The following is a 27,953-nucleotide window of genomic DNA, read 5'->3' as shown; positions in this document are numbered from 1 at the left end:
GTAGACAGGAAGTTGAACTTCAGGGGTCATATAGCAAATATTGTAAATACAACTCAGAGAATAATGGCAATGCTGAAACAAACCTTGACATGTAAAGATAAGGTAGTCATTTTTGCCTCTTTACAAGGCCTTAATAAGACCTCATTAGGACTACTGGGTGCAGGTCTGGTCTCCTGGTTTTCCCTGTGATGATTCTGATACAGTAGAGGGAGTGCAAAGAAAAGTGTCAAAAACAATATCAGGATTGTGGAATACTGATTATGAAGACAGATTGAGAATTTGTAGGCTGCAGACACTAGCAAACAAGAGAAAGAGGGATGGTATCATAGAGGCTTACAAACTTCTGAAAGAGTTGCACAGAATTTCAGTAGATGGAATTTTTCATTTTATGGAGGATGGGAAAAAGACACGAGGGCATCCATGGAAGTTGAGAAGGAATGCCGTCAAGAAATGGTTAGGAGTAGATTTTTCTCTCATAGAGTAGTGCATGACTGGAATGGATTGCCTTTGGATGCTGTTTGTGCAAATAGCGTGAATGAATTCAAGAACAGGTATGACAGCTGGTGCAAATCTCTCTTAATAATAATCTCCCATCCTCAATATTAATGGTTAAAAGCAAGAAGAAATCCATACCAAATCAGTCAATGCCGGGTCATCAAGGACTGCATCAAATGTTGGGGATTCTGGGCATCAGGCAACAAGCGGGCTACATGACCCAGCTCTCCTTGCTAAGCAATCAGAGCAGGAAGCTGAAAAGCAACTGGAAGAAACCAAACATAAAAAATGGACTGTAGAAGGAAATGGAGAAGTTATGAAATGTTTTTACAGATCAACACCAGAAAAATGGAGTTTTAGAAAGCTTATGCATTTAAATTTGGAAACAAAACTTCCCAGAATCTGCAATAACATATCAAAGACTTATGGACCATAAGAATTTAATTTTCCATAACAAAATATTTACTGAACTTGAGCTGCTACAGTTACGTAATAAACCAACAACTCCAGTAACAGCAAATCATCAGGAGGTAGCTATATCTAACTTTGGAATTCAACTCAGTAAGCATCAAGCTGACGACATACCTCAGAAAGTTTTGACAGAAGTACAATGTAAAATTAAGTCAGGGATATTGGAACATATGAACTCCATAAATGACCGTATAAGATTACCACCATTAAAAGCTTTACATAAATCTAAGCTAAACAGCTGCTCTTAGATGCAAATGCTGTGATAAAAACCATCACAACCAACAGTATAAAGGAAACAAATCAGCTCCTATACAAGCACAGCCTATATTATTACAGTGAAGCTTGGTTGCAAACCACAAGAACAGAAGAAGGACGGCTGAAAAATAATAACATCAAAAACCAACTGATTGACACATAATTTGGCTAACAAAACAATTGTTGAAGTTATCAAAGAGCTAAAACAAAGAATTGCACAGAAAATTAAAAGATATGAAGCAAGAATAAACCAATATGTACAAAATATGCAATTTCTGTTGAAATTGCATATATAATGACAAACAACAGAACCAATGTCGATTCTTTCAGTCTCTACAGAGAAATACAAATGCAAACAATCATTCACCAGAAAAAGAAGAAATACTCAAATTTTGGAAGTCAATCTGGAATAATCCTATTGAACATAATGAGAAAAATAGAATCAGAAATGAAACAAAAACAAATGCAAAATGCCATTATCACTAAAGGAATGGTCAGTGCACAAGCTAGAAAATTAAAAAAGAACAACTGGAGTATACCTGGCAAAGACAAACTACATGGATTTTAGTTAAAGAATCTAATCGGTCTACAGATGATCAAATGGTAGACAATTTAATTATTTGTTGCAGTTAGGCTTGGTAGAAGACTGGATGATATCTGGGTATACTTTTCTCTTCATGAAAGATAAGGAAAAGGGTGGGGACCCATGTAACTATTATCCAATAACATGCCTACCAACTATGCTTAAGCTGTTCACTACAATCATAACGAATTCCATATACCACGACTTATCAGATAATCAGATTTATCTGATTGAACCAAAAAGGCAATTTTCAAAAATCTAGAGGAACAAAAGAACAGATCCTTATTAATAAAATAATTCTCAGAAATTCAAAAAGACAAAAAACTAACTTAAACATGGCATGAATAGATTATAAGAAAGTATTCGATTCCCTCCTACACTCCTGGATCTTAAAATCATTACAAATATTTGGAATTAGCAAAAAACATATGTTTGTTTCTGGCTGCTGCTGCTGCAGCTATGAAATCATGGAAAACAACTTTAATAGTCAATAATGAATGATTCGAAGGTATTAGCATTAAACATGGAATTTTCCAAGGTGATCACCATTGCTCTTCATTTCTTTGATACCTTTTATCTATGATTCTGAAAAAAATTAAAACTTGGATACGAAATTCCTAAATATAATGTTAAAATTTCCCATCTATTGTATACTAATGACTTGAAGTTATATGGAAAATCAGCACAGCAAATAGAATCTTTACTGAACACAGTTTGTATTTTCAGTCAGGACATCAAAATGGGATTTGGGTTTAGATAAATTAGCAATTTTATCTATTAAATGAGGAAAAATTAATGACACTAGTAGTTTAATTTTGATCAAGAGAAATATATAAAAGTGATTTCAGCTAACGAACACTATAATTTTTTTTTTTTTTAAATAACAAAACCTGTGGCGAGTTCATAATTAAAAGAAACACACATATTAACCACAGCGAAAATTATTTAATTGTAAATATTTCATCCTAAGTATCTTAGGATGAAATAGTACAGTAGTTTAAACAATAATAGGAATAACATGCAGTTAGAGCACATGATTACAATAGAATCTCATTAAATGTGCATAACATGTTACAGAAGTTAAAAAAAAGATTTAAAAAAAAACAAAAAACTAATAATTATTATTTTACACAATTTTGTACGACAATTTCCCATACTTTAGGAATAGTAAGAACGTTGTTTGCAGTTTAAATTTGGTCTGGGTAGTGGGGCTTCAGAACTTTCTTTATATAAATGTTCGTGTTTATATAAAGAAAGTTTAGACTATGTAAAAGTTTAGACTTTTCCCAATGGATCCTATGGCTTGGATTTTCAATTCCATGTTGAGAGAGGCCAGATTTCTGTGGTTTAAAAAGACAAATGTGGTCTTGATGTTCCGAGATGCATTTCTGAACAGACCTACCTTTTTATTTGTATTTCTTCATAATTTCCAAAAATTTCAACAAAGGGACTTTAGCATGAAAGACTCCCCTTGCTCTCGGCACTCTGTCTATCTCAATAATGATATGCTGGAAGTCACTACTGCAATAAATGCCAATGCAACTGTTGAAGATTTAGGCAAAAGATATTGATTCATCGTCATTGACCATTCACCAACATTTGTAAGAACTTGGAATACTGTCTAAGCTCAGCAAGTAGGTTCCTAACGAACTGACAAACAGCAATAGAAGAGAGCATGTCAACATCTGCACTGCTCTTCATTCTCGAGAGGTTCAATCTCCATTTTTGAGTCATGTAGTCACCAGTGATGAAACGTGGATACTTTACAAGAATGCCAATGCTGAGGCAGTGGGTTCATTGAGGGGAAACAGGCTAAACCTCAGCTAAAATAGGACCTTTACCCTTAAAGGTTTTGTTAAGCATTTGGTGGGATATGGCTGGTATTATATATACACTTTAAACTCTTGCCACAAAACCAAACAATCACACTGAAGTATACTGTGAACAACGTGATTGATTGAATGAAAAACTGAAAGAAAAAAGGTGTTCTCTATCGAAAGGGTGTTGTTGTTGTTGTTGTTGTTTTTCACCATGATAACACACGCCCTCATAGTGCAAGAATCACTTGTATCACTATTAAGGAACTCCACATCCTCCTTATTCTCCTGATCTTTCACCTTCAGATTACCAATTATTTTGAACTTTGCAATATTTCATTAATTAAAAAACAATACAATACAAATACATTAAAGCATTGAAATTAGCCTATGTGACTTCTTTGTCTCGAACCCTCCTGCATTCTATAGAAATGGCATTATGAAGCTTTCACAATGTTGGAAGAGTGTCAATGATTTAAATGAAAATAGAACATAGGTCAATTATAATTATTCAGATCATTTATTTCAATCAATATACTCTCCCTCAGTTTCAATACAGCATTTCGAATTAATTCGTCAATTAATTCGGTAAAGAGTTTTTTATATCGAGTTTTTGGGATACTATTGAGGTCGTGGTTTACTGCCGCTTGGACATTTTGAATGGTGTCATATCGCTTTCCTTTCATCGGCAATTAAGTCGGGAGAAGAGAAAGAAGTCACAGGGTACTAAATCAGGTTAATACGGCGAGTGATCCAAGACACAAACTTGGTTTTTGCTCAAAAACTGTCTCACAGTGTTCGAACGATGAGATGGTGCATTATCGTGCAAAAGTGACCAGCTGCCTGCATCACGATATTCATGCTATACGCGACGAATTCTCACTACCAATCCTTTCAAAATTTCCAGATAAAACTAACCATTGACAATTTGGCCAGGCAGAACGAATTCTTTGTGGATAATGCCCTTGGAACCGTAGAAACAAATCAGCATTGTCTTTACTTTTGACTACTCCAAGCAACTTTTTTTTATTTTCAGATGTCCCTCTTCTGGTGGTCTCCACTCAGCACTCTGGCACTTTGTTTCGAGCTCATACTCAAAACACCACATTTTGTCACCAGTAACAATCGTTTCAAGGAAGTTTGAGTCCTTCTGAGCGGTTTTAATGAGGTCCTTGCAGTGTTCAATTCGATACATTTTTTGGTCATCAGTCAACTTGTGGGGAACAAATCGCGAATCCAATTTACAAAGGCCCAAACTCTCGGTCAAAATGTTGTGCACAGTTGATTTTGGAATCACCAATTCATCTTCAATCAATCTCACGGATAATTTCGATTTTTCTTTGATGAAATCAAACACTTTTTGGATGTTAACTTCACTCAGTCCAGTTTTTGAATGGCACGGCTTTTCGTTGTCCTCAAGCATCTCACCACCACTTTGAAATCGCTTAAACCACTTGTAAATTTGAGTACAGGATAAGCATTCATCACCATATGCTTTTTGAAGCATTTGATGTGTTATGGTAAAACTTTTACCAAGTTTAACACAAAAGTCAATCGCAGCTCTCTGCTTGAAACTCATTTTCCGACCATTCGTCAAAACACACTGTCACTCTTGGCACTATAACTCAGCTTCTAATGAAACAAATGTCATAAACAGTTGACACAACACTAATGAAGGTTGCTGCTTTCAACAACAAAAAAGACACAACAGGTGGTGCCACTAGTTTCTTCTATTTTTGAAAAGTTCAGTTTCTTTTTGGACAGATGGTGTAAAAATGTAATGTCCTATCTACAGAGCATGTAATATCTATGCAAAAAAAGTTAACATTTTAAGAATAAGCAGATAGGGAACTCATCAACCAGTAAAATACAAAATATTAATTTTACATTATACAGATACAGAATAAAAATTAGTGCTCAATTTTCATTTCATGCATTCTTTTTTGGTATTCTTTCTAAATTCTTTCTCGTTATATGTCCAAACCACTTGGTAAGAGTTCACATGCATTTTGTCAACACTTTATAGTCCCAAAACATTTCTAACATACACATTTCTTATTTTATCTTTCCATCTTACCAATATTTTCTTAGAAATTTTCATTTCTATTGCTTGTATTCTACTCATATCTCTTTTCTTAGTCTCCATGTCTTTCTACAATAAGACAAATTCAACAAAAAAAAGTAAACTTTAACAGAAGCATAAAGATTAACTTCTGTTAAAGTTTACACTTAGTGAGAACTTGCTGTCCCAAAGTAGACTAATTCCACAATTTAAAGAAAAGCTTTAGTCCAATGAAATTCTCCTTGTTATCTTCTAATCAATTCCATCACTAGAAAGTACACTCCCCAAATATCCAAATATTTTAAGTTTTTGCTACTATTTGGACTTGACCACTGGCACTTGAAGCTGGCAATGCACATTTTATTTCAGAATCTGATTCAACAGTCAAATCATCTATTCCAGGGGATTTTTTCATTCTTCATTTTCTAAATCTTTATTCACCTCTTCCCGCAATGAGTCTTTGTGCTCCATGAAGGTGCCCATACAATAATGATAATAAAATCCCTTTCAAACACCTCTGTATTCAAAATGAAATCAACTAGTATAAATACAGCAATGAGAGAGAGAGAGAGACAGATCTGATAGAAGTTGAAGCATTAAGAAGAATGAAGAATGGAAAATACCTAACAACAGATGATTTGCTCGTTGTTATATCAATGTTATATTAATGTCAGCTTCTTGTGATTCAACTAGTTATGTGATATCCTCAAACAGATCTGAGAAAGAAAGTGATACTGAGGATCAGACATGGGTATTTTGTTCCAGTATATAAAGGGTGTGTGTGTGTGTGTATTGTGACTAGTATTGACTTGACTTGTAGACATTTTAAAAATTAATAATTATACTAACTAAGAACACTGAGAAAGGTAAGAAAACTTTAATATAACACGACTAGTTTTGTCGGAATGCCGACTTCTTCAGGTGTGTAAATAATAACAAAAAACTGGAAAAATAACAAGGTAAAAAACATAAAAAAACAGTTCAAATATGACTTGCTATTCCTATTTTGTTAATTTGAGAAGTCCATGTTTTTTACCTTGTTATTTTTCCAGTTTTTTGTTATTATTTACACACCTGAAGAAGTCGGCGTTTCAACAAAACCAGTCATTTAAGTTAAGGGATATAATATCCCTTAACTTAAATAAGTTCATGTCATCGAATTGAAGCCTTTGGCTCTTCATTATAATTAAAACAAGTAATGTTATATTAAAGTTTTCTTACCTTTCTCGGTGTTTTTAGTCTATATAATTATTAATTTAAAAAAAAAAAAATATATATATATATATATATATAATACAGATACCTTTTAAAAAACTTAAGGACATATTATATTTAAACTTCACTCAGAAGGTATTTATAACTAAGTCAGCAGCATTCTTAAACTAAAATTAGCATTTTGGAGGCAGTGAAAAGATACATCACAAATAAAATTGAAAAATACAAACATTTGAAACTGTTTTTATTAAGACTGAAGATTCAAGTAAAAACTACATGTCTTTTTATTTGTTGTTTTTTTTTTTCTTTTTAATTCAATGAAAATAACTCACTCAGCTTTTCTTGTTTAGATATCATTCCTCCAGGTGCTGACAAAGCCCTTTTATAAGGCCATTTGGTTCCAAAACTTGCTGTCAGTGAACGAGGTGCATGGAGATGAGCGAGCGCTTCATGTGCTCTATTTATTTTCCGTTGAAATACTTCACTGTTGACATTAGTGTTTCTTAAATCTAACAAAATATAAAATGCATAAATCATGGTATCAATATTAGCATTGAAGTTCACATTTAAATTTTCAACTTTAAAATGAGAAGTTTTGTACTATAAGGCATAACAGAATTATGAAGCTGGCAATGCATATGATAAAAACCTATTTATAAATATGTCACATATGAAAATCTCATGGTGTGTGTGTGCACCAGCCAATCCAAAAGCTAAATAAAAAAAAACAAGGATATGTCTATGTGAAACAGTATAGCAAGTTTAAGCTCATCATTACTACTCGTTATTAAGTACTCATCATTATAATTAAGTTTATTTATAATTTAGTTAATTTTTATAATAAACTTCAACATAAAGAATATCTTTTAATTTTTGGAAATGACAATGTATACTAGAATATTAATTAAAAAACTTTAATCAATACCTTCTTATATTTCAGCACTGTTACATTGATATCATCAGAAATCACACACACAAAAAAAAAATTATATGTGCACGCAGGCAAAAACAATGAGCAAATGAGGCTGAATAAAGACAACAGAAGTTGGGCAAAGAGTCCTAAACCATGCCTACCCCTAGTGAGCTAAATTGGGTTGTATTAACCATTGGTTGATGATCTAAAAATGTAAGCTTCAAAAATTTGGGGGCAATTTCATGCACTCAAATTTATTGAGGTTTGAAGAGCTTTTTTAGAGCTGAGGCAGATTCGATGAATAGTCTTTCATACTTGTATTTTCTGTGGTGTAATAGAGTGGCCTTCCACCAGAGTAGCCTGTTGTAGGTGTCCAAGGCATAGTCAGCTGTTCCTGAGTGGCTGTATTGCTGGAACTCAATGTAGTCCTTGTGTTTGGATATACTGATATTGGCTGTCCTGCCTCTGTGGCCATAATAGGACCGTTTGCAAGTTGCAAGGTACCTGGTGAACTCCTGGTAGGTCTATTGGATGTGTCTGGTTTTTGGTGGAGCAGATAAGAGATGCCAATTTCTTATGTAGTCTAACTATTCGTAAGGTTATATTTCCTCAGGACTTTTGTTAATTTTTCAGATGTGTTCCAGATATATGAAATGGTGATAGATTTTGAGTAATTTCTGCTTTGAGGGGGGGGGGGGGGAGTTGCAGTTACAGGGTTTTAATATTTTTTGGATTTTCTGGGAGTTGTAGCCATTGGCTAAGAAAGTGTTACAGATATGGTCAAGTTTTCAGTAAGCACTTGATCATATCTGTTATCCAAACTGATTAATTCTGTCCTGTTATATAGGGTTTTTATAATCCCATATTGTGAGGACAGTGATGTGACTGCTAGTGAATGTATCTACCTGTATGCACAGATTTTTTGTAAATGGAGAATGCTAGAGATCCATTAGGCTGGTGTGTAATCAGGGTATCTAATTGATTGGATACTGTTGTTGTTTTCCTTTTCCAAGGTAAACTGGATCCTGGGGTGTCGATTGTTTATGTGCATTAAGAAATTGTGGAGACTACCCTATTTCGGTTCACCGTGAACTCAGGCTATTTCATTTGGCAAGGAAAATTCTACAAACGCATATAGGGGACAGCCATGGGTTCTCCACTCTCTCAACCCTTGGCCAACTTCTTTATGGAGGCCTTTGAAGAAAAAGCCTTAAACTCTGCCCCCATATAACCCCGCTGCCTGACTACACTATGTGGTCAAATGGAGAACACGTCATCTACATAGCGTAGCCAGACAGTGGGTTTATGTGGGGGCAGAGTTTAAGGCTTTTTCTTCAAAGGCCTCCATAAAGAAGTTGGCCAAGGGTGGAGAGAGTGGAGAATTGGCTTTTCCATCTATCTGGTTTCTTTTTTGAATTTTTCTTGCCAAATGAAATAGCCTGAGTTCATGGTGAACTGAAATAGGGCTGAGATACTGGAATAAATATGGTTTGGATGAGGTCTATAGTATCTTTGAGTAGGGCATTAGTAAATAAGCAGGAGACATCAAAACTTATCGCTAAGTCAGTGTGTGTTGGAATGAGGTTTTCTATACTGGCTTTAAAGTGGGCTTAGTTTTTTTATGAGTGAAGGTGTGTTGCCAGTATAATGTGTGAGCACTTTGGCTAAATGTTTTGGATAATTTGCATGTGGGTGAATCAATGCCATTCACAATGGGACATAATGGCAATTCTGTTTGTGGATTTTAGATAATCCATAAATCTGGAGAGATCTAGAGTTATAAGGTTTTAGTCTATTTGTAACCTCCACAGGCAAAGAGGTAACCTTTTTAAGGAGCCTATGGAGTGTTCTGTTTTGTGTGCTAATGGGATCACGGGACAGCCAATATCAGGATATCCAAACACAAGGACTACGTATGGTTCCACCAATACAGTCACTCAGGACTTGCTGAACATGCTTGGACACCCACCACAGGATACACTGGAAGAAGGCCACTCTATTACAATGCAGCAAATACAAGTATGAAAGACTATTCATCGAATCTGCCTCAGCTCTAAAAAACTCTCCAAATCTCAACAAATTTAAGTGCATGAGACTGCTCCAAATTTGGGAAGCTTACATTTTAAGAATGTCAGCCCAATACCCAAGATGACCCAATTTTGACCATTAGGGGACATGGTTTAGGACTCTAGGCATGATTTCTGTTACCTTTATTCAGCTTCATTTGTTGATTGTTAGTGCCGTGTGCACACATAATTTTTTGTGATCCCTGATGATGACAATGTCACAATGCTGAAATATTATTATTATTATGTAACACCTCCAGGGAGTCCAAAGACTCATCGAGGGAGGGCACCTACTCTACAGCTCTCTCTCTCTCTCTCTCTCCACCAATCGCAACTATCTTCATCATCTACACCAATGCCATCTACTGCCGACCACCATTCTCACAAACAATCACAAACATCCATTCCGATGGCGGAATTCAAACCCACAGCCTTTTGGCTGAAGAGCGGATACACTAACCACTCGGCCAGTCAGGCCGGCATTATAAGCCAACATATAAGGTGTTGATTAAAGTTTTTTAATTAATTTTCTAGTATACATTGTTATTTCCTTAAAAATGAAAAGCTATGTATTAAGCTTATCTACAAGAACATAAAGAATAACATCCAGTTATATTTTTTTCAAGTAAGCATAGCACAGAAGCACACAAAACTCACAAAAATAGCATATAGAAAACAAGCATTGTCCCAATAATTGCTAGAATGCCTAACTAAAGTATGATGTTGGTGTTCTTCATCCAAAGTCATGGGTTCAAATCTTGCTGTAGGATAGAAGTTTATGAATTTCATTGCCAGATGTGAAACCAAGACCTTGCTGGAGGTACTTTAAAAAGAGTACTATGTTTTGTTGGGTTGGTTGGATATTAGACTAGTGCATTGGATTGGAGATAAGCTATCTGAAAGGTATTAGCAAGTTGTGTATGGAGGGGGGGGAGCTACATCCAAGAAGAGGAGTCACTAGTGGTATGCCTCAGAAGTCTGTTTTAGGGCCATTACTGTTTGACATGTATGTTAATGATATCGGGGAAGATTTGGATGTACATCCCAACTTTGCATCATCTGCAAAGTTGGGATTCACTACGAGTAGAGCAGATGTTCTGTCCTTACAAGAAGACTTGGATAGAAGCACACAAAATTCACAAAAATAGCATATAGAAAACAAGTATTGTCCCAATCATTGCTATAATGCCCAACTGAAATGCCTAAGTGAATGGGGATGCCAGTTCCATGTTGCAAATTGTAAGGTTTTAAAATTTGGGAAACAAAGGGATATAGAATTTATGCTTGATGGTGGATAAGGATCAAAACTTTAGAGGACATGATGCCAAAATTATGAGGACAACACAAGGAATTCTGGGAATGATGCAAAGGACACTGATTTGTAGAAGTAAGGAGATTCTATTGTATAAGGCCTTGATTAGGCCACATATGGACTACTGTGCATAGATTTGGTCACCAAGTTTTCAAAAGAATGAAGAAAGGTTGGAAAGAGTCCACAGATAATTGACTAAGGTAGATTCTGATCACTGGATTGTTGAATATGAAGAAAGGTTGAGAAGATGCAATTTACACAGCCTAGTGGATAGGAGAAAGAAGAGGGATGATATGATAGGGATATATAAGTTGGTAAGGGGTGGCTACAGGTTTAACATTGAAGAGATTTTTCATAAAATGGTGGAGATAGGGAAGAACAAGAGGTCATCCTTGGAAGCTGTATAAGGGGGGGGGGGGAGTAAGGGAGTGAGAAGCAGATTTTTTGCATGTGGCTGTGAATGACTGGAATACATTGCTTGAAAGTGTTGTGTCTGCAGAGAATTTGAATGTGTTTAAGGCATGGTCTGATGAGCTGTATGTATGATAAAGGGATCTCCTAGATGAGTCTTAGACTCCATGGGGGTCTTAGAATACTACTACTAATAACAATAATATTTTAGTCTCTAGAACATGGTTTCCATATTATTTAACTCTTAACACACCCATAATAAAGTATGATAGGTTCACAACCATTCATAGCTGGAATTAGCGTAAAAATGTAATTAATGTATTTCACTAAAATGCTTGCTTTTCACAATGATGATCAAACTGCATTAATGATACCAGTATAAAGTAACCATTAATTGCTTAAACATGTGAAGCAATTCTGCATACTAATAATCACTGTATGAATTACTTTTAAGATGCAAGTAAAGCAGGTATTAATAGTGATATCTAGAAACTAGTCATTAATAAGAATTTGAAGGAGGGAAAAAAAAAATGCTCCATCAGTTGTGCACATGCAGTGTTTCTAGTGTGAGCTTCTTTAAATTTGTTTACAAAATTGGTAAAGTTACAGCAGAGTATAGTAACCAGCGAAGGAAAGATGGCAGGGACTTTGTCTTTACAGAAGTTTAATTTTGATTTTAGTCATTTAATGAAATATGAGGTGTGCTATATATATATTCATTTGATGATGTAGATAAATTATGGATATTTAAGGCAGGTGGAAGTAGGGTGTGCGCAAAGTGTGATCTGCATGAGGACTTGGTATGCAATGACATATTGGTAACTGAAAGCGTTAGAGGTGAGAATGCTATGAGAAGGTTGAGCACTCGTGCGATAGCATGAGCGTTCAACCTTCATTCAATTCAATTTACTGAATTTCTCAAGAGCAGTGAAAAATTAGTAAAAAAAGTCTTGAAAAGCGAATGAGAGATCTGATGAGCTTAATAATCAATGATAAGAATAATGAAAGAAATACAAATGTAGCAGAAATTGAAAAACAGCATGCAATTAACAGTAAAGTGGCGAATGGATTTGAAGGCAAACAAGCATGTACTGCTGGTGATAAAACTGAGAATGAGAACAAAAAAAATGACAAGATATGAAAACTGTGTTGATTAAGATGAGTCAAGAGAGGAAATGGATGGGAGTGAAATGAAGAGAATTAAAGAAGAAGAAATCTGTGGACCATCCTTACATTCTATCAAATTTGGTCAAAAACAATGAGCCCAATCATGTTGACTGACATGACCAACAGTGATCTTTGCACAGGAAGCACCCCCTCCCCCATCATTTTAGTATGATTAGACTGAATTTCTCAGGGAGTCTTTTAAGCAATGTAAGAAACAACTATATTGCATATCTGGTTGAAACTGGCTGAGCAATGCAACCTGTAAAAGATGTTCTGTGTGCAAAACAGGAGAAGAAGAGATCAAAACCAGAGCTTTTTTGGGAGTTTATTTTCAAAATGCTCTGGTTTTGATTGTGTGATATTTAAACAGTTCTGTTGTTCAAATGAATCTGAGAGAACTATTTACTCAACTATTATCAGTATTACATTTAAAAGCAGCATCAACAACTTTTCCCCAGCTTAGCCTATTATCTGTTAGCATTCCAATATTATTAGATCTCATATTTCTGTCTTCTAAGGCATTTTTTACTGTATCAAACCACCTATATCTTGGTCTTCCTCTTGGTCTTTTTCCTGTCATCCTGGCAAAGAACACTTGTTTATCTAATCTATCCTCTTCCATTCTGTTTAAGTGACCATACCACTCTAAGATTAGCTCTGCTAACACATTCCTGAATGCTAACATGTCAAGTTCTTTCCTAATAGCCTTGTTTTTAAAATGATACTGCCAGCGATGCCATCTTCACTCTCCTAATATTTCTCAGGACACTCATACCTGTGGTCTCCAGTCTTTGATCAAGAGTTATTTCTAACCCAGCTCTCAGATCCATAAGTTAAAACTGGACTGAACATTCTTATATACAGCTAGTTTAGTGTTTTGACTAATCCCTCTCTTATTCCATATAAATTTATTCAGTTAAACAGCTGAAATATTTTACTTGTTACATAGGTTCTTCATCCAGGATGCAGTTGATGTTTTCAATGCTTCTGCATTTTCATTGTCTTTATCTTTTTAATGCTGATTTTCATACCAAATTTATTCAATTTATTACAGCAGTTATTCACTTTGGTTAGGGAATCCTGCAAACTTGTGGATTTATTTAGAGTATAACATCATCTGCATAAAGTAAAGAGCTGAGACCAACATCTCCAATCCTTATATCAGATTTGATACCACTTTCCTTCATAACAAACCATCTAGTAGATGGTTCCCTCCACAGTTTCCCTCAGGATAGCTGGTGCTCGAGGGAATCAGTCTCATCCAGTAAAGCAAATGATAAGAGGCCTTGGGGCCTAAATGACCTCAACCTATTCTCAAACTTTAAATGGGTGAGAAGTCCGAGTTGCTTAACTCGAAGCCCAGGCAAAAGGATGAGAGTGCCCAATGGCCACTTTTGGTAAGCAGAACTTGTGCTGTGGGATGAACCAAACTCCAGGTTATGGTGCCCGATGCGAGATGCTTATGAGATCCCATGAAAAGTATTTGTTGCTATAGACAACAGCACAGCTGCCATGGAAGTCGGAATTCACTAAGTTGTGTAACAACTCACCTGCCAAAGCAACTGGTTCTGAACATGGATGGCACTCCGGTGTCAAGCTCATACCCAGCCGCTGTCGAATATCAGCCTGACTCTTATGTGGTAGTGAGAAGGAGGGTTGCAGTGGTGTGCGTGGAAGGTGCTGGTCGTAAGCTTGCCTGGAGCCGCTGTTAGTGCAGATCTTGGTGGTAGTAGCAACTCAAGTGAGAACCTCGAGGACTGTAGAGAAGGGTTCCATGTCAACACAGCAGTTGAACATGGGTCAGTCAGCCCTAAGTGATAGGAGAAATCCGTTCCGAAGCAGGCCATTGCGAGTAAAGTGTTGGCCGCATGGTTAGCATATCTGCTCTCCAGCGAAAAGGCTGCAAGTTCAAATCCTGCCTTGGGCATGGATGTTTGTGATTGTCTGTGAAAATAATAGTGGTAGTAATGGTTGGCGTTAGATGGCATTGGTGTAGTTGCTGTTTGTTGTAGTTGTTGGAGACAGAGTTGTAGAGTAGGTGCCCTCCCTCGATGAGTCTTTGGACCCCTGGAGATGTCATGTAATAATAATAATAATAAATAAATAAAAAATAATAATGTGATCCATATAGATTTATACACAAGCTTCTATAGTTATTATTATTACACCCTCCATGGAGTCAACAGACTCATTGTGGGAGGTTCATTCAAGTAACAACATATTTATCATAGAATCTAAAAATCCTTAACACTCCTTGCATTAACAACACATTCTGGTAATGTGTTCCATTCTCTGATAATTCTCCATGTAAAAAATCTGCTCCTCACACTCTTCGTCACCACACTTTTACATAGCTTCCAGGAATAACCTCTGGTTCTTCCCCTCACACCTTGTACTTTTTTAATAATCCCATTTGGAATCTGATAAAATCCTCTCACTAACTTAAATGTCTCTATCCTATCACCTCTCTTCTTCCTATCCACCAAACTCTGCAATCCACATTTCTTCAACCTCTCTCCATAGCCAGCATTCCAAAGTCCTGATATTGTCTTAGTCACTTGCCTCTGGACCCTATCCAATGTCTCCACATCACAATGAAAACCACGTGACCAGATCTGAGTACAATAGTCCAAGGGTGGTCTGACAAGTGCCTTATACAGTGGCACAACCACTTTCTTATCCTTAGGCAGCATTACGATATGCAGCCTTTGGAACACTAGCAATATTCCCTCTAAAACTTCAGTCTACTCGCAAACATCTCTCCCAAATCTCTAATCTCATCCACTTCCTGTAGTACGACACTATTGATATCATACAAAGCCTTATATTTCTGCACTCCAAAATGCAATATCTTCCACTTATTGATATTAAAACTACAACCCCACTCTTTTGTCCAAGTCAAAAGTCTATTCAAATCTTCCTGAAGGGAATTAACATCAGCAGTGCTCCTTATAATTCTTCCCAACTTTGCATCATCAGAAAATAACTGAAGATCCCCCAGTCAGTACACATGATATATCGTTTACAAACAAGTTAAACAGCAGGGGCCAAAGAACAGAACCCTGGGGCATGCCACTGATTACCCTCCTTTTTTTTTTTTTTTTTTTTTTTTTAGGACACTGCTCTATCATACACAACCTGCTAGTACCGTTCAGATGGCCAATCTCTGATCCATCTAACCAATATAATATCTATTCCCATCCTCTGCAGCTTTTACACCAACTTATCATGTGGTAATAAATTAAAGACTTAATTCTGTATGTTAGTCAAGTAGATAAGAGTTTAATATCTAACGTTTCACTGACTGATATCTGTAAGCATTTTCAAAGGATACACTGGTAAGCAATAGAAAGTAACAAAAACTAGGAAACTAACTGACAATTCTAAAAATTATATAAAGTTATCACTGTGTGTGATACAATGTGTTCCTTCTTTCTTGTTTCAAAACTTCTAGATGTCTGTCCGATGTAACTAATACTGCATGAACAGGGTATGCTATAAACTTCAGAGTATTTGTAGAAAGGATGGCTATCTTTCGGTGATCTTATAAACTTTTGAATGGTCTCCATAGGTTTGAAGGTTACTCTGATATTATATGGTTTTAGAAGAAGAGCTAATTTTTTGGATATGGTACTAACAAATGGAATTGTTATAGAGTTGATGTATTGGGTTTCATCTCGTTGTCTTTGCTGTATGCCACTGAAGAGAATCTTGTTGATGATTCTTGTAGGGTAGCCATTTAGGGATAGATCTCTGGATATTTTCATTAATTCTTCTTGTAAGTCGCCAGGGTCTGTGGTACACTGTATAGCTCTTTTTTTGAGCATATGGATAATGCTGAGTTTCTGGGATATGTGGTGAGACGAGTCGAAATGGAGGTAGCATCCTATGTTAGTAGGTTTTCTATATACCAACAGGTTGATGCTATTGTCAGTTAGTTTCTTAATAAAGGACGTCTAGGAATGGAAGTTTATTATCTTTTTGTAGTTCCAAAGTGAACTTGATAGTGTTGTGAAAGCAATTAATTTTGTTTAGATAATCTATTAGTTCCTCTTTTTTGTGATTCCAAATGATGAAGATGTCGTCAACATACCTAAACCATGTGGTTGGTTTAGGGGTAATTTGGGATAAAATTTGAGTTTCCAGATTTTCTAAGAATAGGTTGACATGAGAAGGAGAGAGAGAGAGGGGCTACCCATGGCTAATCCATTAAGTTGTTTGCAGTATGTTTTTTGCCATGTAAAATAGTTCGAAGTTAAGCAATGCTTGAACAACTTGGTGATGTTTGGTGGGAACAGGTTTTCTAAGATGTCGATGACTTCTGAAACTGGGATATTTGTGAACAGAGATGAGACATCCAGGGTAGCCATAATATTATCTTCAAAGATATGGATGTTTTTTAATTTTTCCAAGAAATGTTGGGAGTTCTTGATATAAGAATCCGTGTTGTGAATGTGTTCTTGTAACGTTTTGGCTAGATATTTTGATAGTGATATGACCAACTGGCCTGCGGCCTTAATCAAAAAACTAAAATCTATGCATCCGTTAACTCCAAGACTATATGGTGTTCCCAAAATCCATAAAGAAGGTACACCATTACGTCCAATAATAGATGGTATCCATTCGACTACTTACAGACTATCAAAATATCTAACCAAAATGTTACACGAACACATTCACAACACGGATTCTTATATCAAGAACTCCCAACATTTCTTGGAAAAATTAAAAAACATCCATATCTCTGAAGATAATATTATGGCTAGCCTGGATGTCACATCTCTGTTCACAAATATCCCAGTTTCAGAAGTCATCGACATCTTAGAAAACCTGTTCCCACCAAACATCACCAAGTTGTTCAAGCATTGCTTAACTTCGAACTATTTTACATGGCAAAAAACATACTACAAACAACTTAATGGATTAGCCATGGGTAGCCCCTCTCTCTCCTTCTCATGTCAACCTATTCTTAGAAAATCTGGAAACTCAAATTTTATCCCAAATTACCCATAAACCAACCACATGGTTTAGGAATGTTGATGACATCTTCATCATTTGGAATCACAAAAAAGAGGAACTAATAGATTATCTGAACAAAATTAATTGCTTTCACAACACTATCAAGTTCACTTTGGAACTACAAAAAGATAATAAACTTCCATTCCTAGACGTCCTTATTACGAAACTAACTGACAAGAGCATCAACCGGGTGGTATATATAGAAAACCTACTAACACAGGACGCTACCTCCATTTTGACTCGTCTCACCACATATCCCAGAAACTCAGCATTATCTATATGCTCAAAAAAAGAGCTATACAGTGTACCACAGACCCTGGCGACTTACAAGAAGAATTAATGAAAATATCCAGAGATCTATCCCTAAATGGCTACCCTACAAGAATCATCAACAAGATTCTCTTCAGTGGCATACAGCAAAGACAACGAGATGAAACCCAATACATCAACTCTATAACAATTCCATTTGTTAGTACCATATCCAAAAAATTAGCTCTTCTAAAACCATATAATATCAGAGTAACCTTCAAACCTATGGAGACCATTCAAAAGTTTATAAGATCACCGAAAGATAGCCATCCTTTCTACAAATACTCTGAAGTTTATAGCATACCCTGTTCATGCGGTATTAGTTACATCAGACAGACATCTAGAAGTTTTGAAACAAGAAAGAAGGAACACATAGGCTATGTAAGGAACAACAGACAGGATATATCAGGCCTTTCTTCCCACTTTGCCTCTACCAACCATAATATTGAATGGGTTATGAGCCATATGCCCTACATAGAAGAGAACTACCATTCCAGAACATTTAAAGAAGCTGCTACAGTCACCCGTTCAACAGGTAACTTAAATAAGAATCAAGGCCTAATCTTACGAGATATATGGAAAACTTTAATCAGATCATTTAACCAAAAAGAAATGAACTTTCATGAAAATTACAATAAATTTCTCAACAAATAAAACGTTGTACGTTGTACTTGCGACATGCGTATTATATCATTGTATCACACACAGTGATAACTTTATATAATTTTTAGAATTGTCGGTTAGTTTCCTAGTTTTTGTTACTTTCTATTGCTTACCAGTGTATCCTTTGAAAATGCTGACAGATATCAGCAGTGAAACATCAGATATTAAACTATTATCTACTTGACTAACATACAGAATTAAGTCTTTAATTTATTAATACTAGTGGTCAAGAAAAAGGTCATAATTATCATGTGGTAATTTATCAAATGCTTTTGCAAAGTCTAAGAATATCACTGTATATGATTCTCCCTTATCTAACACACTTGTCACTTTATCATAAAATGCAAGTAAATTACTAAAATAGGATCTACCCTTTACAAATCCATGCTGACCATCATAAAAAATGCCATGTCCATCAACATAATTCTGTATTCTATTCCTTACCAATATCTCCAACACCTTGACCACAACTACAGTTATACAAACTGGTTTATAGTTGGAGCCTTCAGTCTTAGAACCATGCTTGTGGAGTGGTACAATTTTGCATTCCTCTTTCCATTCCTTAGGAACTCTACCCACTGCAAGACTTCATTAAATAACCAGGTCAAGGGCATAACCACTGTGATGCATATTCCTTAAGCATACGTTGTGATATGTCATCCATTCCCACAGCCTTATTCACATCTAAACCAACCAACATCTGATACAGCTCTGTTTCTTTCACTTCCAATTTTCCTAATACTCCTCTCTTCTATATATTGTACTGGATCATTTATACCAGTATGATATACGCTGATCAAGTGCTCATTCAATAATTCCACTATATCCTTTGCAACTGTTAGTCTGCTGCAATGACTATCTATGAATGTTAATCTGCCATAATTACTATTCTTCTTGCTTACCACATAGTGGAAAAATTCCCTTGAATTAACCTTGGCATGACAGCCAATCTCCTCTCATACTGCACCTTTTCTTTCTTTACTATGCTCGTCACCTTTCTAGCCTGCACTTTATTTCTCTGATCCTGACTGTGATTTCCATTCTACCTGTCTCGTCCTCACCTTTATGCATTCCATCATCTTGTGCTGCTGCACCTACATCTTCAACCTCATGTCCATCTTCCTTCTGCCGTACAATTTTGTGCTATTCTGTTTCACAAGTAGACTTGGATCATTTGCTACATTAACTACTTGATTTTGTGTCTTCTCAGAAAATAATAGCCTTCAGAAATGCCCAATATCAAACCAATTCAAATGTAATCCATCAGCTTATACCATTCCGACTTCTCTTCAAATTCACTCCAGAGATTTACAAATTGAACACCTTTTGCCTCACTCAACTCAGCTACTATTCATTCTAAATTTTGAAAACCCCACAAAGCTTCATCCTATGAATATAGAAAACATTTCACAGATCTATCACAATCTTGGTCATCTACCTCTGGATAAGTTCCACAATTAATCCAAGGAACTCAGGTAACCAAATCTGAGACTAGTAATCCTAATATGTCACACCAAAGCTTCATAAAGAGGAAATTATAATAACCTCTTTACTCACATTGTCCACATCTTCTTTGAAATCCAAGTGATCCTTTAAGATATTCTGCCATTTTTATAGTGCCCTATAAATTTCATATCGTGTCTACCATCAGACTAATCCTAGCCTCATTAATTTCATACCTTCCTGTCAATTGTAATATATTTCTTGTAATCTTTCATCCAAATGTGTATAACTTTACACTTCTCCTAGGATACTTTTGACTGAATCAGTCCACCTAGACCTTGGTCTTCCACTAGGTCATTTTTCTACCATCTTGGCATCAGACATCTATTTGACTAACCTTTTCTCTCCCATTCTACCACCGTAGATTAGCCCTCATTGCACATTCATGAATGCAAACTAATATCTTCATTTTTAAGATTCTGCCATTGATGCCTTCTGTTCAGACCCCTAATTTTTCTCAGAATCGCTATATCTCTGGTCTCTAGTCTTTGATCAAGTGCTTTATTTTTAATCCAACTCTCAGATCCAGAACTTAAACTGTCTTGTATACTGATAGTTTAATGTTTTGGCTAATTTTCTCTTATTCCATGTAAATTTATTCAGCTGGCTACCCACCATACCAGCTTTACCTATTCTGTTGTCTATTTCCAGATTTAATGTGCCATCTTCACTAAAAACTCTGCCTAAATAGCTGAAATATTTTACATGTTCTATATGTGCTCCATTCAGAATGCAGTTGATGTATTCAAAGTTTTTGCCTATTTTCGTAGTTTTGGTCTTTTTATTGCTGATTTTCATGCCAAATTTGTTGCAACTGTTATTCAATTTAGTTAGAGAAGCCTGAAGAATTGCACTGGATGTGTGTTTAGGAGTGCAACATCATCTGCATACAGCAAAGAACTAAGTTTGACATTCCATTGTAATATCAGGCCTAATGTCGCTTTCTTTCATAATTTGATGATTATTATAGATGATGAATAAGTGTGGAGATAATATGCATCCTTGTCTTACCCCTGATTTTATATCAAACCATCTTACTGTATTACCTTCAATTCTGTCTGCTAACTTACACTTAAATATAGACTATATATTGCTCTGTATAATGTTCCATTTCAGCCCATATAAAATTTATTCGAAAACACTCGGCCTTGATCTTTGGACGATATTTTATGACGTCTCATGTGCATCGGCAAGAAAAGAGTTAAAAAAAATACGAAGTTGGCACTTGAAAAAATACGAAAACCTGATAAAGAATTCTACCTCCTTACCACAGCCACCACTCAACACTGTAGTCAACCTCTCGTCGGTAGTTTTAAAGCCTGAAGCACTCACCGCACTTGCACATGGTCACAATTTCGCCCTAGCTCCTAAAAGAATACCTGCCGAGGAAATCATGATCCAAATAGAACGAGGGATTTGCAACCTTCCTAACCATATCGCCAACAACGTCAGACTGGATGTAGTCAGTGTTCTCACTAAAGCCAAACCTCCAAAAACCAACTTATCCAAAGACGAATATGCAGCCCTACAAGAAATGAAGAATAGCAAAAAAATAGTAATCACCAAAGCGGATAAGGGAAATACCACTGTGGTGCTAAATCAAAAGGACTACAAAGGTAAGCTTAATGCTTTAGTACTAGACCGTACTACTTACCTCCCTACTGAATATAATCCTACCAGCTCTCAGTGGTAGGATTATATTCAATAGGGAACTCTCCACAGACTCCTTAAGAAAGTCACTTCTTGGCCTGTGGAAGTCACGAACAAACTAAAACCTTATAACTCTAGACCCCCCCCCGATTATATGGACTCCCAAAAATACATAAACAATATGTGCCATTACGTCCCATAGTGGATGGCATTCATTTCCCCCACATATAAATTAGCCAAACATTTAGCCCCAAAGTGCTCACACACTATACTGGCAACACACCATCACACATAAAAAACTCAGCCCACTTTAAAGCCAGTATAGAAAACCTCTCACTCCAACACACTAACATAATGATCGGTTTTGACGTCTCCTCCCTATTCACTAATGTCCCACTCAACGAAACCCTAGAGCTCATCCAAGCCAAGTTTCCTCCCGATATCTCAGCCCTATTTCAGTTCACAATGAACTTAGGCTATTTTGTTTGGCAAGGAAAGTTCTACAAACAGATAGAGGGGACAGCCATGGGTTCACCACTTTCCCCACCCTTGGCCAATTTCTTTATGGAGACCTTTGAAGAGAAAGCCTTAAACTCCGTCCCCACAAAAACCCACTATTTGGCTTAGTTACGTGGATGATGTGTTTGCTATTTGGCCACATGGCTCAGACTCACTCCACTCCTTCCTAACACACTTAAACAACCAACACCCCAGAGTCCAGTTCACCTTAGAAAAAGAGGAAAACAACACCCTCATCTTCCTAGACACTTTAATCACCTACCAGCTTGATGGATCTTTGGTTTTCTCTGTTTACAGAAAACCCACCTATACTGACAGATACATTCACCAGCAATTCCCCCCCCCCCCCTCACAACAATATGAGATTATAAAAACACTATATAACAGGGCAAAATTAATCTGCTCAGATGACAAGGCCCTAACTACTGAACTAAACCACATCCACAACACTTTCTTAGCCAATGGCTATAACCCCAAAAAAATCCAAAAAATACTAAAACCAATAAACCACAACCCCCCCCCTCCACAATAAAGATTACACCAAATCTATCAAAATCCCCTACATCCAGGACACCTCTGAGAAAATAATCAATATCCTCAGAAAATATGACCTTACTTCTTGTTACAGACCATATAAAAAGTTGGCATCCCTTATCCGCTCTTCCAAAGACCAACCACTTCCCCTAGACCTACCTGGTGTATACCAGGTCCCTTGCAGCTGCAAAGTGTCCTACTTTAGCCAAACAGGCAGAATAACAAATCAGGATTTCAGAACAAAAAGACTATAAACGGTTTCACCAGTACAGCCGCTCTGGGCTGGCAGACCATGCCTTAGATACCCACCATAGAATTCGTTGGAAGAAAACAAAAATAATACACCGTAGCAAGTTTAAATACGAAAGATTATTCAAGGAATCATCATCAGCTCTAAAAAACGTTCCTAACCTCAACAAATTTGGGTGCATGACACAACCCCAAAATTGGGAGACTTACATTTTGAGAACTTCAGCCCAACTGCCAAGACAACCAAATTAGCCTGCCAGAGGGCACCATTAGGACTTTAGGAACAATATTAGTTTCTTGCTTTCTTCCTCATTTGCTTTTGTTAGTGCCTGCGTGCACATACCATATCTTTATGTTCCTGAAGATGGCAACGTGATGTTGCCGAAATATAGAAGTTATTTATTAAAGTTACCTTTAATTAATATACTTTATATGCGTTGTTAATTCCGTAAACTAATTACCAGTTATGTATGACCAGCGTATAAGCCTTGCTACTACATATAAAATTTAAGATATTCTGCCATTTTTATAAGGCCCTATACATTTCATATCGTGTCTACCATCAGACTAATCTTAGCCTCATTAATTTCATACCTTCCTGTCAATTGTAATATATTTCTTGGAATCTTTCATCCAAATGTGTATAACTTTACACTTTTCCACAGTGTAGTAGTGATCATTATACTTCTGCCCACCCTTTCAATCAATTTAAATGATTCTGCATGATCCCTACATTATCTTCTTGTAAAATTGTTATTCCCTCTCAAATTATTCCAATGTCATTAATGCAGATAATTGCAGACATTGCACCTAATGATCTGCATTTTGTGCCAACAAATATAACTAATAAACTTCCTTTTATGTAACATACTTCTGTATTATGATAGCAAATAATTTTCTCACAACTAGTCATCATATCCAATGAATCCAGTAAAGAATGGAAAATATGTTTTATTGGCCTGGTTGGCTGAGTGGTTAGCGTATCTGCTCTCCAACCAAAAGGATGTGGGTTCAAATCCCACCATGGGCATGGATGTTTGTGATTGTCTGTGAAAATATTTTATTATTAATTTTTTTTGGTATATTCAAATGTGTTGAAAAAAATTCCATTCATAATCTCTGAATATGAGGGGTCAGGATGGTCCAAAATGTTATAGTATTCATACTCTCATATTTAAACTTCAGGAGCATGTGAAATTTCTTTGCAATATAGACCTTGCCTATAGGATATTTCAACCACTATAATAATGAAAGATAAAAATTTGGAACTTAAAGAAATGTTTTTTTTTCTTTTCTTTTTGAAGCATAGTAACAGATTTTACTTACCTCTAATATAAGAGATTTCACCTGTTTTTTCCAAATGAATCTGTGCTTCTAGAAACAAGGCATCAAATCGGTTTAAAAAGAAATCCCATGTTAGAAAGCGACGGCTACTCAAAATATTAAAAAGCTGGAAAACAGTCTGGAGAATCATCGGGCGATCTACTATTACTGAATCAAATTGAAGTTCCAAACACCATAAAAGCAGCTATAAATAAACCTCAGTTAGATACGTAAAATATTTATTTTACTTGGTAAGAATATTTTAATAAGCACCAACTCTATGAAAATAAAAAATAAGCTTACTTTTAAAAAGTTTAATAGAATTTAATTTTGGTATAAATGTGTACACACACACACACACACAAGCATGATTTATCATCAGAAAAAAAAACAACAAAAATGTAGTTTTTTTTTTATCATCATTTTATTCTCAAAACTGACATTTTAATGCAACATCAATGAATTCAAAGTACTGCATTTCTGTCTCATGTACATACATATATTATTTCAAATTAACTTTGAGAAAGATTAAACTAATTTAAACATAGTTTTGTATACTGTTAATATGTATTTCTTTAATTTTTGTTTTCTGTAAAATTAGTTCATTTTTTTTGTATTCTGTATAAATGTATTATTTTTCTGTATTCTGTATAAATGTATTATTTTTCTATATTCTGTATAAATGTATTATTTATTCTATTATTCATTTTCATGTATTATTATTATTATTATTATTATTATTATTATTATTATTATTATTAAGTGAGACCTCCAGGGAGTCAAGAACCTATCAAGGGAGGCCAATACCCAGCTGTCATACCTGTTCTGGAATTCATTCAGGCTACTTGCACATTCAATGGCAATCCATTCCAATCACACACCACTCTGAGAGAAAAATCTACTTATCATTCCCTTCTTAACAGAATTCATTCTCAACTTTCAAGGATGCCTGTCATTCCTTTCCCCACCTGCCATAAAATGAAAAATTTCATCTACTGAAATTCTGTATAACCCTTTCAGAAGTTTGTATTTCTGAATCATGACGCCCATTCTTTCTCCTGTTTGCAAGTATCTGCAGCCTATAAATACTCAATATGTCTTCATAATCAGTATTCCAGAATCCCGATTTCATTTCTAACACTCTCCTTTGCACTATTTCCACTGTATCAGAATCACCATGTAAAACAGGAGACTAGACCTGCACACAATAGTACAGGTGAGTTCTTATCAAGGCCTTGTGAAGAGGTAAAATGACTTCCTTATCTTTACACGTCAAAGTTCGTTTCAGCATTACAATGATTCTCTGAACTGTATTTGCAATCTTTGTTAATATGGCTCTTGAACTCCCACTTTCTATCTACTAACCCTCCAAGATCCCTAGATTGATCAGTTTCTTCTAGCATAATCCCACAATATAATATGACTTAGGATATCTCATTATATCAAACTGTATGACTTCACATTTACTAACAATGAACTGACAGCTATCTTCACAGGTCCACAATTTCAGCCTATTCAAATTATTCTACAAGTTATATAAGTAAAGTGAATATTAAATCCAGCATTATTTCAAAGCCAAATGTAGAAACTATGAAAGTTTTGTAAAAATAAGTTGGCCAGAGAGCTTACAGGAATACACTCACTGACATTCACGGGTAGTCTTAGCATAGACTACTTAGAAAACATAAATGCTGCTTAAGTGTCTATGTATGAGCTTTCTATTAGTCCATTTTGATAAGATTTCACTGGCCTAACAGCTGTTTTGAACTGGTTGGTTCTCCTCAGAGACCAGGCAGAAACCTTAAGAGAGCAAAAACTCTCGTTCAGTACCAAGGAACCTAAAATGTCGGAGAGATGTAAGAAAATAATGCTGGATTTAATATTCACTTTACTTATACAATTTTGCATTGCCAAACTAAAGCCTTTTGGCTCTTTCTTTTAGTAAATATTTTATAAGTACCCCATATCACACAAATAGCTGTATGTCACATGTCAAATCCTTTCCAATGTCATTAATGTACAGGCTGAATAACAATGGACCAAGGACTAATCCTTAAGGCACACCACTGGTTACCTTGAATCTTGTAGATTCACACCTCTACCCCCCAACATACCACTTTTTGATATCTGTCAGTCAGCCATCCTCTTATCCATGCTAATATTTTATAATCCAAACCCACATTCTCCAATTTATGCAACAGTCTTCCATGTTGTATTCTGTCAAAAGCCTAAGCAAAATCCAAAAGTATCATGATGTATCCATTCATGTTGTCTAGCTCAATGGTAACATTATTATAGAATGTGAACAAGTTTCTAAAACATGATCTTCCTCCTTAGTAAACCCATGATGTTCATTGCAAAGTAGAGATTCTTTGTCAATTCTCTTCAGAATGCGAGCCCTAACCAACCTTTCCAAAATCTTCACCACCAATCTTGAGATACTGATTGGTCAATAGTTGAATAACATCAGGCACTGTCTGATGGGATATCAGTATCCATGATGATATCCCATCAGTCCCCTATTCCAGAATTCTTATTCTGTTTGTGTGAAAGCTCTAGTACTTCCTTCTCATACACAAGGATTTTCTCATTCAGTGAAGAGGTAGTGGTGAGTTCAATGTTCAATATACCTGGCTGATAGCTTTTAGCAAAATGGCTCATTAGTTGAACAATCACTCCTGCATGAGTCACCTACATAGCATCTACATTCAGTAGATTTATTCTTTCAAATTGATTCTTTCTTTTACTTACACCATAACAACAGAATTCGTTTAGGTCTTTAACTTGCAGAGTTAGTTATAGTGCATACTTAGACAGCTTTCTGTAGATCACTCGACTCTTCTGGTGAGCTACTTATAATTATCATAACTGACATCATCCTTACACACAATATTCCTCCATCATCTTTTGCTTACGAATCTCTTCCTTAATCAGATTGCACATCCATTTCACTCCTACTATATTTATTCTTAAGACTCTATTGACACATTATGATATCACATCATTTAAGTATTTTTTTAAACACTTTCTATGCACTGTCAATATCCTTCCCATCCAATAACTGATACCATGGTACAGAACACAGTATAACCCTCAGATGGTCATAATTTTCTGTTTTGTAAGTCAACATGCAACTTTTTCTGAATGGAATATTCATAAACTTAGCCACTTCCTCTTCTGTCTATCCTTCCTAAAAATACTTCACCCTTTGCACTGGATACCAGTTAATATGTCTGTTTCTGATAGCCAAGTCTCACTCCTACAACACAAGGTCCAAATACATTAACCAAGGAAACAAACTCTATTCCTTTGTTTTTGATACTCCTAGCATTCGTGTACAGACATAATAAATTACCTGCATGCTTTATTCCATACAGTTGTCGATTGGGTATGCATGACACAGTTTGACAACTTGCT

General features: G+C 35.8%; 1 protein-coding gene across 1 annotated transcript in view; it reads right to left on the bottom strand.

Moving 5' to 3' along the window:
• unc79 (UNC-79 domain-containing protein) overlaps nucleotides 1-27,953 on the bottom strand; it is a 1,277,183-nt gene that overhangs the window by 597,150 nt on the left and 652,080 nt on the right. Inside the window, exons 28-30 of the mRNA XM_090395893.1 lie at nucleotides 24,540-24,741; nucleotides 7,231-7,407; nucleotides 1,957-1,959 (exon numbers count right to left, since the gene is read on the bottom strand). Coding sequence (XP_090252019.1) covers nucleotides 1,957-1,959; nucleotides 7,231-7,407; nucleotides 24,540-24,741 — 382 coding nt within the window. The remainder of the gene's footprint in view (nucleotides 1-1,956; nucleotides 1,960-7,230; nucleotides 7,408-24,539; nucleotides 24,742-27,953) is intronic.

Source organism: Typopeltis vanoorti, chromosome 1 (assembly GCF_054136105.1).
Source record: "Typopeltis vanoorti isolate ZY-2024b chromosome 1, IOZ_Tvanoo_1.0, whole genome shotgun sequence".
In the NCBI taxonomy this organism is placed as follows: Eukaryota; Metazoa; Arthropoda; class Arachnida; order Uropygi; family Thelyphonidae; genus Typopeltis; species Typopeltis vanoorti.
Note: the sequence above shows the minus strand (reverse complement) of the source record. Positions and strands in the feature narration are given on the sequence as shown.